The 14226-nt window shown below is 42.0% G+C and overlaps 1 protein-coding gene across 1 annotated transcript in view; it reads left to right on the top strand.

The window, feature by feature from the left end:
* Positions 1 to 14226, top strand: part of LOC109382696 (cytosolic beta-glucosidase) — a 131550-nt gene that overhangs the window by 37862 nt on the left and 79462 nt on the right. Inside the window, exons 3-4 of the mRNA XM_019642393.1 lie at positions 6392 to 7188; positions 7918 to 8041. Coding sequence (XP_019497938.1) covers positions 6392 to 7188; positions 7918 to 8041 — 921 coding nt within the window. The remainder of the gene's footprint in view (positions 1 to 6391; positions 7189 to 7917; positions 8042 to 14226) is intronic.

Genomic DNA, 14226 nt, shown 5'->3' on the forward strand with positions numbered 1-14226 from the left:
TAGCTCAGTGAGGACGATTTTGGTTATCTGATGCTCAGTGTTATAAGATAATATATCTGTGTTGGTTTAGACCAGGGGTCAGCAAACTGCGGCTCAACGAGCCACATGCAGCTCTTTGGGTACGTTCCATCTGAAAAGTTTGCCGACCCCTGGAAGAACCAATCCTGTCCCTCACAACAACTTAAAAATTATTCGAGAGCCATAAATATATTTTTACATAATCACCATTATGTGAATAATATCCTTTAAAAATTTTATAATTGAAACTATGATAGTTTTAGTTTACCGTATTTGCCGGCGTATAAGACGACTGGGCGTATAAGACGATCCCCTAACATTTCCACTCAAAATACAGAGTTTGTTATATACTCGCCGTATAAGACTACCCCCTCTTCCGCACACCTTCCACACACCAAATAAAAGGTAAAACAATATCAGATTTGATTTCAACATTTTAATTTATATTCAAATGCTTATGACATGCAGGAAAACTGTCACAAGGCTGTATGTAATCAAATATATACATAAAACAGTGCAGATAGACTATGGGCAGTCTATCTGAAGTGTACCTGGTGTATAAGACGACCCCCCACTTGGAGGCATATTTTTCAGGGCCAAAAAATCGTCTTATACGCCGGCAAATACAGTAATTTTCAATTTTACTTCAGAGCCACATGTACGTACCCAAAGAGCCACATGTGGCTCTCAAGCCGCAGTTTGCTGACTTCTGGTGGCTCTTCTAACTCAAAAGTTTGCCGACCCCTCCCTGGTTTAGAACACTAAGTTTATGGTGATTTGTTACAGCAGCAATAGGAAACTAATACAGAGAGAGGTTCACGAGAACCTAGGGCAATGAAAGAAAGTGGTGGTGTGATAATATAAGTTAGGGAGTTATCATTTGTTTGACCCATGGTAGGCACTCGATCAAAATGAATTCTACATTCAGACATTTATAGTTTGCCTAGGGGGATTCCAGGTTAGTTATTTTCTTAGTGGGACATCATCTTTGGAAGTTCCAGCCACACCCCCTTCTAAGGGAATTTTCCTAATTTTTTTGTTCTCTATAATCCTGTTCCACGCCTGGCCATTCATAGCTGATTGGATGACAGAAAGACTTCTTTGTGGTGTATAGATTGTGTAAACTCATTGGAAGAAGATGCTCTTGCCCTGTCTTTTTTTTCTCTGGGATGTTTGGAGGGTAGGATGGCCATTTTGAGACCATAGGAAATTGGATGCATGAAGAAAATTGTTTCTGCACTAAGAGAAGAATGGAGTAGATATGTTGAGAGAATCTGGGATGGGAGAGACCAGTCTTTGGAGGTGCACAGATTTTTCTCAGCTCTCAGATTCAATGCCCTTGAGTTACAGTTGCAGTTATTGTCTGTCATGGAGCATATAATATCTCTCTATCATTTCAAATCATGCCCACTGCACCCCATATCAACCAGCCACTGTCCCTAATGCCACATTTATATTTGAGTTAATCTGAGTGGGTTTGGTTTTTTATATCCAAAAAAACCTTTAACTCAAATATGCTTCATATTTTCAAAGATCAGAGAAAAAGAAAGAGGCTTCATTAAAATGGAAACTGATCATCACAATGAAAAAAAGCTATGAAAGTTTCAATACTTAAAATATTTTATCCTTTTCAAGTATCCAGATGATATTTGAAATATGGGTCCAAATGAGATCTAAATTTCAAGATCCCTTGACTGGTAATAGATGATCATTTAAAAATAAAGATTTATGCAGAGAATTAGGTACCCTGAATTGTACCAGTCTGATAAAACTAAAGAACGCTTTGGTTGGTTCTCATTTGATACTTAACATGTACAACACTCAGGAGGTGGCACTATTTATCTCCCTTTTTTGGAGGTAAAGAAACTTGGGCATAGAGGGGCCCAGCGATTTGTCCGTGATCCGTGGACTGAATTGCCTGACACTGGAGCTCTGCTCTTACAAACCTCAGCCCACTGCCTCATGGGAAAGTTTCATTACAATACCAAATAAATTGTACAATCCAGAAGTAAAGAGCTCCATTCTGGGATGTTAAATATTATGAATAATTATGCAGTGCTTTGTTGCTCTGCCATGCTGATGAGTGAGAAAAAAAGTTACTTAAAAATTTTTTCATCTTCAGTTCAACTGAGGATTATCATGTTGTTTGAATTACACTGATTGCCATCATTAATGATTGTGCCATATATAATGATACTTACAAGAGATAAATCATTGATTCCTCCAAAAAAAAAAGAAAAGAAAAGAAAAGAAAAACCTGATGTTATAAATCAGCTTCAAAGTATTAAGAGATGATTGTTAAGGCTAGTAAAACAGACTCCCTGTTTTACCCTGGCTCTGAAACATTCGTACATGGGAGAAGTATAATAGAATGTCATTGTGTGAATGGCTCAGTCTCAGCAGTGAGACAAATTGTGTTTCACTGTTGGCTGTGCCGTATGGCAACATTGGCAGTTTATGTCTGGTACTCACTTTCTCTGTGTCTCAGTTTTCTCATGTTTACTGAGGGTAAAAATACCCACTTCTTGGGCTAAAGTCTGAAAGCTGATGCTATTTTTACATTCAAAGACAATGGAAGGAATTTGCTATGAGAACCTTAACACATACGAATACACAAATGATTTCATTATACCACCTTTGACATCCTATTTTACAAATGAAAGACATGTGGGTTTACAGAGAGGCCCAGAGATAGGATGATGGAATGCTCTCTCATTGAGAGAGAAAAAAAAGCTTTAGAAATTTTGCAGAGTGCATTCGTTTTCTCCTGCTGTTATAACACGTTATCACAAGCTTGCCTGCTTAAAACAAAACAAATGTATTGCCTTAAGAGTTATATAGGTCAGAAGCCTGACAGAGGCCTCGCCAGGCTAAAACCCAGTGGCTTCAGGGCTGCATTGCATTCCCTAGGATCCAGAGGCCGTCTGTTTCTTGGCTCATTCAGATTGTTAGCAGAACTCAGTTTCTTTTTTTTTTCAAAGATTTCATTGGGGAATCGGGATAAGGGGAACAGACAAGTTGTTGTTTTGTTCTTCAGTCTAGTTGTGGAGGATGTCGCTTCACTGGCCCAAATTGGCACCATCATTGCGCTCTTCCCGGGCAAGGCAGATCAGTCGCCGGCTTCTGGACGGCCACTCATTGCAGCTGCTGGCTGCTCACACTGGCTGCTGGCTACACACGGTAGCCCATGGCAACCCACTGCCACAGGGGCTGCAGCCTACGCCGTCGCCGGTGACTCACAGCAGCTCAGCTCCAGGTTGAGCTGCTGTTCAGCATCTTAGCTGTAGAGGGCAGTGTCACTGGCCCTCATGTGTGGGATCCGAACCGAGGCCCTCTGGCGTCCCAAGCCAGTTCATAACCATCACGCCACTCAGCTGGCCCAGAACTCAGTTTCTTGTGGTCCTAGCCCTGAAGTCTTCATCATTTCCTTGATGGTGTCAGCTGAGGACCATTTGTCACTGCTAGAGGCACCTGCGTTTCTCGGCTCATGGCTCCCTTCCTCCATCTTCAAAGTCAGCAATAATGGGTCGAGTCTCTCTCCTGCTGTCGTCTCTCCTGTTTCTTCTTCGGCTGTCACATCTTTCTCACCCACCCTTCGGCCATCCTCTTTCACTTCCAAGGACTCTTGTGGTTAGATCAGGCCCAACTGCACAGTCTAGACCCATCTTCCCAACTCAAGCTCCTTAGCCACATCTGCAGAGCCCCTTTTGCCATGTAACATATTCACACACTCCGTGGGTCAGGGAATGTGCATCTTTTGGGGCAAGGGGGGAGGATGCGTGTTCTGTCTACCATGTGAGTAATGCATTCAAGTGGGTTTTCCATGTATGGAGCTGCTGTTATACAGGATGCATATTATGTTTCAGTTTGCAAAGCTAAGTGAACTAATGTTAAAAATATCCACTTCAATAGACAGATGGGCAGGGCCGGCCGAGTGGCTCAGTTGGTTAAGAGCTCGCTCAAGAGTTTGAGCTCTGAGCAACAGTGGTTCGAGTCCAGCCTGAGCTGAGCAGCCGCTGAGCTGCCAACAGGTAGCAGGATGGCTCAGAAAAAAAAAAAAAATAGACAGATGGGCAGACAGCATATGACCTTGCATAATTTGGCGTCTGCCTACCCTGATCACCTCTCACCATTCTTATTCCTCTTCTGCTGAGCTATACGCTCCCCTTATAGTGAACTTCCAGTTCCCAGAAAAATCCATACTCTGGGAAGAAAATAAATATTCAAACGAGCAATAGCCAGGCCGTAGATGACAATAAAGCTCCAATCCACATCAGAAGCCCAGGAAGTCAAACCGTATCCTCTACAGCAATCACCCCTAATCATCAGAGCTTGGGCAACAACTGCCAGCTTCTCAGGTTTTTGATTCCCCTGCCCCAAGCTTCCAACTCGGAACCAATCAGAGAAAGCCAAGTATGTTTCCCAAACCAACTGCACAGGATGCCCCCCTTCTGCCCTGTGCCAGCAACCTCTAATTAGACCATCCCTGAAGGGCCCTCCTTTTTTTTTTTCATGCTAAAAGTTTCCCTCAGAGAAAGGCTTTGAGTATCTGCTGAATGCAAGTGATCATGGCTGATTCCCTTGCTTGTACCAAGCTCTGTTCACATTCGGGTGGTCTTTTTAGTTTCACACTTCTTTTGGTCGTTTGCATGTTTGCTTTCCATTTTTCTCTTCCTGGATCACTCTTTCCTCTCTGCCTTCTGTGGGTCATGTACTGCACATTCATCTTTTAAGTAGCAGCCTAGATGTCACTGACAACAATAGCAGTAATAATTATTATTAGAACGAAAGCTAACCTATACTAAGCCCTTACCTTATGCCAAGAACTGTTCTAAGCATGTTCAATTTATCAACTCATTAAACTCTCATAACAATGATTGAAGTCGTTTTCTATCGTTGTCCGCATTTTACAGAAGGGGAAAGATAGCTCAGGAAGATAAAGTAACTTGCCCAAGGTCATTGAGACAGTAGTGAAGGAGTTAGGATAGAATTTAGGTAGCTTGGCACCATAGTTTACTTTTGCAGCCATTATGGTACACTGCTTTCAGAAAAAATTTTCAAATGCCCTAGGTTTGTGATGGGTATTTCTTACCATAGGCTTAAATAGCATTCTGTACTTTATGAGTAATACTGTAATGTAATTGTTTATGAAATTATCTGGAGTCCTCACTAAATTTTAAGCTCCCTGAGTATAAAGACAGCGTTTATCTTACTTACGATTGTAACTCCAACATATAGTAGCTTCTCTATAAATGTGCATTTAAGGAATGAATAAATGAATGGTTGACTGAATGAAACACATAAAAAAGTCTGATTTATTATTTTTTTAATTGGAGGATACTAAGTTTTAGTACAAAAAACTTAGTCAAACTTTGAATGCAACACAATTCCCCATATGAAATTATAATTATTACCTGGGAAACAAGTTTTCAAAAGAGAGGACAGCTTCTCTCTTCTAAGCTTAGGCTGCCTCCTTAGTCTTAGACAGCAGATGACATGAAGCACTAATATCAGCCTCTCCCCAGAAAGCCTCTTCCAAGTTAAGGATCATCAATAGGTTGGATCCAACACCTTCCTGGCATTGAGTTATAGCATCACCAACTTAATAACATCCTTTTGAACTGGGCCACAGTCCTATCAGCTCTCTCTCGCCACATGCAGTGCTGGGAGAACCAGTCAAAAGCCAGAGCCAAGAGTATTCCCAGGGACTGTGTCAGAAATTTGGAGCAGACCCCCCAGCCTGGTATTCCTTAATGTCCTAACCCCAATGGAGCCCACATCCTGGGGCAGATGCTGAGTTCTTGTTCATGCTCAATGGTTTTATTTTTTTCTGGACTTTCTGAGACTGAAAGCATCTGAGAAGCATGAAGGCAGGTATTTGGTTTTAATCCTTTACATTATATTTAATACCATTGAGATTTATTTATTCACTCAATAAATATTTATTGACTATCTACTAAATTTCCGGTACTGTTCCAGGATTTGGGAAATCTAGAGGTAAACTAGATAGACAAAGCTTCTGCTATCAAGGGCTTGGTGTTCTAGTGCACTTAAGAGACAAGTCACATATACAAACAAGTAAATAAACTTCAGTGTGTAGCAATAGCACAAAGCTATGTGCTAGCCACTTGCCCAAACGCATCCCTTTCAGTCGTGTCACCCTTTCACACTCCCACTCCCTGAAGAGCCAGCCTTCCTTGGAAGCCTTCATGTTTCCTCCCAGCCTTTAATTGATTATATGTAGGAAGTGATAAGCTTTATTGGGAATAAAAGTTATTTAGAAACTTATGCCTGATCCTCTCCCTTTTAAAAGTTACCGCCAACATACTGAAAATAACTTTTCTTCTTGTATCTTCTTGTTCTCTTTTCCTAGGAATTGACTATTACAACAAGATCATTGATAACTTGTTAACAAATGGAGTTACGCCCATAGTGACGCTCTACCACTTCGATTTGCCTCAGGCCTTGGAGGACCGAGGAGGTTGGTTGTCAGAGGCAATCATCGAAGTCTTTGATAAATATGCCCAGTTTTGCTTCAGTACATTTGGGGATAGAGTCAAACAGTGGATCACCATAAATGAGCCTAACGTAGCTGCCCTGCTCTCCTATGACATTGGTTTGTTTCCTCCTGGTGTACCTCTCCGTGGCACTGGAGGCTATCAGGCAGCTCGGAATTTGATTAAGGCCCATGCCAGAGCCTGGCATAGCTATGATTCCTTATTCCGAAAAGAGCAGAAAGGGATGGTGTCCCTCGCACTTTTTGCTGCCTGGGTGGAGCCAGCAGACCCCAACTCAGCCTCTGACCGGGAAGCAGCTAAAAGGGCCATGGCTTTCGAATTGGATATCTTTGCAAAACCCATATTTGTTGATGGCGATTATCCTGAAGTTGTCAAGTCCCAGGTTGCCTCCATGAGTAAAAAGCAAGGCTATCCGTCATCAAGACTTCCAGAATTCACAGAGGAAGAGAAGAGAATGATCAAAGGCACAGCTGATTTCTTTGCTGTGCAGTATTATTCAACTCGCTTAGTCAAGCACCGGGAGAATGATAAAGGAGAACTGGGTCTTACCCAGGATGTGGAGATTGAAATTAACAAAGACCCATCTTGGATAAGTTTGGATTGGGTCTGTGTGGTGCCATGGGGAATACGTAAACTACTGAACTACATTAAGGTAAAGGTGTTTTATCTTTTACCTGCACATTGGTCTGTGTCCATGTCCATGTATGCCCACATATGTGAAGGTGGGAAGACAGGAGTATGTATGTGCGTATTAGAACCTGAAATAGCAGATACTTTTGTTGGCCTGGGAAGAGAAGATTGGGGTGTAAACTGGTGAGGGGTAACTAGCTGATGAAGGGCTTCAAAACCATGGTCAAGGCAGGATTCACTGTTCAAGTCATCTGTGGCTGTAGGAATTGCTTGGGCATTTTTCAGGCTGATGTCATGACTGTGATTATTAAAAGGCATCTTAAAGGTTGAAATAGCTGGATCCTTCTTGGGTTTCTGTCTTGCTGGATGGCATCCAGCTAGCTGAAATTAAAATTTCAAGTTCTCAGTTTTCAGGACCCCTCCTGTTGGGGGGACAGAGAGTGGAGCTGTTGGCGGGACCAAAGGGATAAGGAGCAGTGACAATCAGTAGATGCTGCTGGAAGAAAGATATTTCTGTCTTCTCATTATCATAGAGTCATTTGACTGTCTTCATGGACATTTGCACAGCTTTGCTTTTCCATTGTTAGTCATAAAAGGTCAGCGCGTGGAAAATTCAGTTAATGGGGTCAGTGCAATTGGATGAAAACTAGTTTTGGGTTGTAGCTTAGAGAAGATAGAGGGTAATGCGCCTATTTTATGAGGGTTTTTTTTAACATCTGTTTGGAATAAAACTTGTGCTCTCTCGTTCCAGGATACGTATAATAACCCTGTAATTTACATTACTGAGAATGGGTTTCCCCAGGTTGACCCTGCATCTCTTGATGACACTCAGCGCTGGGAGTATTTCAGACAGACATTTCAGGAACTGTTCAAAGGTACCATTTGAAATGATGAAAGATCAATTGTGCAAACATATGTGCTTATTTGCATTCAGCAAAGACCAATGAGTTTGAACGCTGAAATTCATGTAAATCAGTGTAAAGCCATGTAATTAAGAGAGGAGAAGACATATTTAGGAAAAAGGAAGGTAAAGATTGGGGGCTAGCTTCAACCTCCTGAAATTTAATCAAGTAAAAAGCCACTGTCTTCGGCATTTTGTGACTCCTAAGTGAAGGTGACATGAATAGGGGGAGTGGTGGCTGTTGGGACAGAACATTAGTTATTACAAAAATATGAGCACTGACTGACTATAGCATGCTTATTTGCATATTTTACTATCCTAACTACCAAGAAATGAATTGATAGAATTTCTAAAGGACAAAAATTAAGCAGTTGTATAATAAACTTTAAAGTGGCATGAGTCTTTGATCAATGTATGTTTAATTTAAGCTGTAACCAAGCAGCCCAGTTAGAATTTTTTTCTTTGTCCTATAGAATTGGTGAGTTTTGTGTCAAGACATTATTATTATTCTGGTAACTCTTTTTTCTCCATGAAATTACTTTCATATTTGAAAACAAATGTGAAGGAATAATCTTTAACTGGTAATACACATTTCTATACCAGTTAATTCTCCCCTTTTAGCTACCACTTGGAATACTGTTGCTTTGTAAATGTAATTTCTCCTCCCTATACAGGAGTCATACAACAACAAAATGCAAGCAAAATGAGACTTTCAATTTTTTTTCTTTCTTTCTTTCTTTTTTTTTTTTACCATGATAGACACACTTTTCTCCCATCATTCTATTTCAAAGGCCCTTAAACTATGATCTCTTCAGATTCTTAACATTAGATGGCCCATATTCATTATAATTAACATTATACTGTATTTGTTTTGCTTTAAAAAATGTAGCCTTTTAAAATGTGCAGAAATCTACATCTTGACACACACAAAAACCCCATACATAGTGTATCTACTCTTGACTGGGTATAGTGGTAGCTATTTTTCATGCATATATTATTGCAGTGTACACCAACTATGTCACTTGCGGTGAAATTCTCTTTTCTAGTAGCTAATCCTCTTTCTCCTACAAAATACCCACCTCCCCCTATTCTCAGGCTTACCACAGGACAGCCACGGAAGTAGAATAAAATATTGCTCCTTGTCAACAGATAATTGATTGGTTTAGATGTAGGCACATGACATGAGCTAGGCCAATACCAGATCTTCCTTGGGATTTAGAACTTGGGACCAATCAGTTTGTTTGTCTCTTAGCCTGGGTTGGCGGGGGGATGCAAATTTGGGGGCCATTGGTGGTTGTGTCCTGCCCTGTCAGCTTAAGAGTAGTGAGAAGGGGAGCTGCTGGTGTATCAGAGAAGTGGTGACAAGAAATGGGGAGAGCATCCGGATGGCACTTGAGCCTCTAGTTTCAGTTTTTCCTCAGGCCCAGCTACACGCATGTTTTTGGGAGATAGCACTTTTACTTATAATTAGGTGCTCTTTCTGCTTCGCCTGGCTCTGACTGGTTTTCTATCACTTGGGACACAAAGACTCTTAGTTGATACCTCTCATTTCATTTTCAAAACTGTCACACGAGGTCATTGCTCCTATTTTACAGGTGAGAAAACTGAGTTTCAAAGAGGTTGAGTCACTTGCTCATGACCACAGAGTTACTAAGTAATGTTTCCTGGAACAAGGTGGAGTGTGTGCCTTACTGTTATTACTGCTATTTAGGTGGTTGATGAGATATGTGAGTCCAGAGCTTCCTGACTCTGGGTGCTTGCTTGTCCTACCACACAAAACCTTTTCCTCAGCTTTGGTCCTCTGGGCTCACGTATAATAGACCCTTTGGCAGTGCCTCATGCGACCTCTGCAAGAGCTGACAGACCCTATGACCTTGGGCAAAGCTCAGACATCCCATATCTTGCCTCTCATGACAGGAGTAGAGCTGTAGTTACTAATTGATTTCCTGAGACTTCTCCGAAGTAGCACTAATGACCTTGATTGGAGAGAACTTTACTAGTAAAAAGCACCCCATGAGCAATTAAAAATAATAACAGGCCAAGGAAGACCGTCGTGGGAAACGCTGCAGGTGAGAGCCTGCCAGAACCCAGGAATTCAAATGGATGATGGCTTTGTGACTCTCATGAACAAAGCCTTCCCTCCGACATCACGCATATGGGCGGGCACATAATGCCACTCGAGTTGGATCAATGGCCTCCACCTTTGATCAGTAAGAGGTCTTACTGATCTCTTCGGGCAAAATCCCATAGCAATTAATTGAGCAATAAAAAGTAAGCTAATGTTTCTGTTTTATTTTGGGAAAGGAGAAAAAAAGGAGGAAAGCATCATTTTAAGAGGACAAAAAGGGGAATAATATTGCTAATGTCTTTTTAATTATTGCATTATTTGAATGCTTAAATAGGTTGTGTTTTAATGAACGTAGCTATACATAAGAGTACAGCAACACAGTGAAGACACCAAAAACTTGCAATAGCATATAACTAGGTTTGCATTCCAGCTCTGCAAAATATTCAATGAGACGCATTTGGCAAATTGTTAAAACCTCCCAAAGTCTTAGTTTGTTCGTGTATAAAAATGGGATAACACTTTCCCTGATAGGGTAGTTGTAAAGATTTCATTTAGTGAGCTATTGTGTAATCCCCCCTGGCCCCCAGCAATTGCCTGACACATAGTAGGCCTTCAACCAATGGTAATAATTATTATTACAAAATGTACACTCTTAACAATATACCAGGGGTGCCAAAAAAAAATATATATATATATACACATGACTTGTATTCATCTTTTGTCATCGGTATATATTGAGCATTACAATTTTAAAGTTTTTCCTTTCTTAAAATGTGTATACATTTTTTGGGCACCCTCTGTGTATATCACCTCAAGTTATTTTCCTTGTTATTTTAAAAATGTTATACCCAAATGTTTTTTTAACATCTCCCCTGCCCCCTCCCCATGTCTTTAAGTTGTAGCAGAATATTCCCCTATGTCTACATGTTTCTCTGTCATTCTTTCTGGGGAAGCTGTGAATGAGTGTTGGAACATTGGCCCTCTGGCTATTTATGGTGGAATTCTGTGAAGGAGAAACAGCAACCACCTCCCTTCATTCATTATTTCCACCAGAGAGGTTCCAGGTTAGGTGAAAAATCAAATCATTGACAGCAGAAACAACTGTCCAACAACGGGGTAGCTGGAATTGCTCTGCCCCATGAATTTTTGGAGAAGTTCAGGAAGCAGTGATCTTCAAATAGGCAAGCGTTTCTCACATCATATGCATTTTTTTTTTAAGATTTTATTGGGGAATTGGGGGAGGGAATAGCGTTGGGCAATCGGGGAAGGGGAACAGACAAGTTGCTGTCCTTTTGTTCTTCAGTCTAGCTGCGGATGACGTCGCTTCACTGGCCTATGTTGGTATTATCATTGCTCTCATCCTGGGTGAGGCAAATCGGTCGCTGGGCCCTGGACGGCCGCTCACGGCAGCTCACGCCAGCTGCCAGCCACTCATAGTGGTAGCTTATTGCAGCCCACTGCAGCCCCACTGCAGCCTATGCCTACGCTGGCAACTCATGGCAGCCCAGCTCCAGGTCAAGCTGTTGTTCACCATCTTAGCTGTAGAGGGCGCAGCATCACTGGCCCATGTGGGATCCAAACCGGTACCCTGCTGCTCAAAGCTCGCACTCCCAAGGCAACTCTTAACCAATGAGCCATTCCGCTGGCCCCATATGCATCTTCATTAAATTCATAAAGTGGATATCACTCCTTGCTGCTCCAGAGCCAACAGTTTAAGTTCATATGTACACACACACAAACGAACTCTTCGATAATTGGAATGTTGCTGGGAGGCGAGGAAGTGTGCAAAGCCCAGGGAGGTTATTCCCAGTTGGCACTACCCCACCCATGACCAAGCTTCTCCCGAGAGGGGATTCAAGCCTGTGCTCAGCCCTCCCTGTGTTTACACCTTTGACTTGGCTCGTGGTCTTTCCTCAGTTTGGACTTCCATGGTCTTTGCCCACTTCCTGGCCCAAGTTCATGGAGCACATGAACTTGCTGGAAGTCAGATAGGACATGGGTTTTAAACCTGGTTCTGACATTTACTTACAAGCTCACTAATTTTGGGAAAATTCCTAAACAGACAATACAACACTTTAGCCATCTAGTCTTTGAAAAGGGGAAAAGAAGAACATCTATCTTCTAAAGAGTGGTGAAAAATGAACAAGACAATGTTTATAAAGTTTAAATACTGGCACGTTACGAAGTATTCTGTAAATGCTAGTTCATTAGTGTGTGTGTGTGTGTGTGTGTGTGTGTGTGTGTGTGTGTGTGTGTGTGTAGTGGAGAAAGGAGGCCTTGTAAACCCTCTCAGAGCTGGAGCTGTCTCTTTTTCATAATTATATCTTCAGCCCTGAGTATCACTCCTGTCATATAGTGGGTGTTCTACACATATTTGTTGAATTTGGTTGTGTCTCTCAGAGAAGAGTTGGTCAATGGATAATGAGAAAGAAATGATTCAATGATTGGGAACTGTGTTTTCTTTCCCTAAAGAAATATAGCCCACACAGAAGAAAAAAAAAAGTGCAGCCTTCTGGAAAGTTTCCGAGCCAGCCCAACTTTCCAGTCAGGTCCATGCCTGAGTTAGCACAGCGGTACATGATTGCAGAGAAGGTTTGTTAATGACCAGCTTTAGGCTTTTAATGACAAAACCCCTCAGCAAGATGTCATCCAAGTTATTGAAGACTTCACTGACAGGGTGGAACGGATGCATTGTAACAGGAAGATTATAAATCTTGCAGCTTGGGTCTAGCACCCGGACGAGATGCTGAGCACAGAATCCCCCTGCTGTTGTCTGTCAGCGTTCACCCTCCCCTCTCCTTTTCCTTCCCACGGAGAGCCGGAGAGCTCGTAAAGGAGAAACGCATCCATTTCCCAAAGTAGTGCCGATCTGGCAGCCACCTGCCTCTGTCAATTTCAGATCACAGGGGCCCATTTAACTGGACAAAATGTGTTAAGCACCTGTGTTTTTCAAAACGTGCGTTAAAAAAATATCCTAAGAATTAAGGAAAGATCTCAAAGGTTAGTACACGGACCTTTTCGAAAAACGAACCAATTAAAAATCCATTGCAAGCTCAGCAGAGAGACCTGAGTACCTGAATAGATGCCCACTCCATACTTATTGTTTTAGAGCTTCTCAGAGTAAACCTTTGTCAACTTAGCCCCTATGAAACAGCTCACCTCATACCTCACGGATAGCTCACAGCTTTGGGGACGCGTGGAGTGGATGGTGGATTCACTTGCTACTATTGCTTCTGGCTGGGCTGGATGGCAGCTGACCAAGGGGACTCAACGTCAGAATGGAGAAGGAAGAATGAGATTCGAAAGCTGTGCACAAGGATTGTTAGTGTGCGCTAGTGTACAGACTTGTGGAATTTGAAACATCATAAAGAAATCAATTTCCCATACATTCGCATACTCACACCACACAGAAACTTAGACGGCCAGACATTACAGGGATCCTCTTGGACAGGGACATGCCAGGGGACCTTCTCTTATTTCTTTTCCTTTATTTCCTTTCAGTGGCATCTTACCTTTGCCTTCCACTGCTCATATGAAGCGTGGCAAAGTGGAAAGTCTGCAGGGCTTGGAGAATGAAGACAGGAGCTACATCCTGTGTTCTAGTAGTGTGTCTTTGCATAAATTATCATTAGGACGTTCTGAAGGTCAACGCCCTCACCTGTTTAATGGGACTAATGCGAATTGCTGTTCTGCCGAACCCAAAATCGGTTGTGACAGTAAAATGAGATCATTTATGTCTATGTAACCTTAAAATGTTAGATGTTGTTTCCATATTTGATATGTTCTCTTTACACTTTTAAACAAGTATTTTCTCTCTGGCCAAAATGCATAATCTGGACTTCAGTGTCCTCCGCTGCAAAGGGAGGGAACCAGTGCTCATTATACATTCAACATCTGCAGTTCTCAGATTCTGTGGTGTTTATTTCCCTGCACATATCTAAACTGCTGTGATGGTGCAATCAGTGGTCAGTGGAGGGATTTCAAGGAACAGGCACTGTGGCCAAATGACAGGTGTAGTGCTTGGTAATGCTCAGAATAATACACATCCGCAACCACACAGACACACACACACACAGACACACACACACACA

This window comes from Hipposideros armiger, unplaced genomic scaffold (assembly GCF_001890085.2).
Source record: "Hipposideros armiger isolate ML-2016 unplaced genomic scaffold, ASM189008v1 scaffold_68, whole genome shotgun sequence".
Lineage (NCBI taxonomy): Eukaryota > Metazoa > Chordata > Mammalia > Chiroptera > Hipposideridae > Hipposideros > Hipposideros armiger.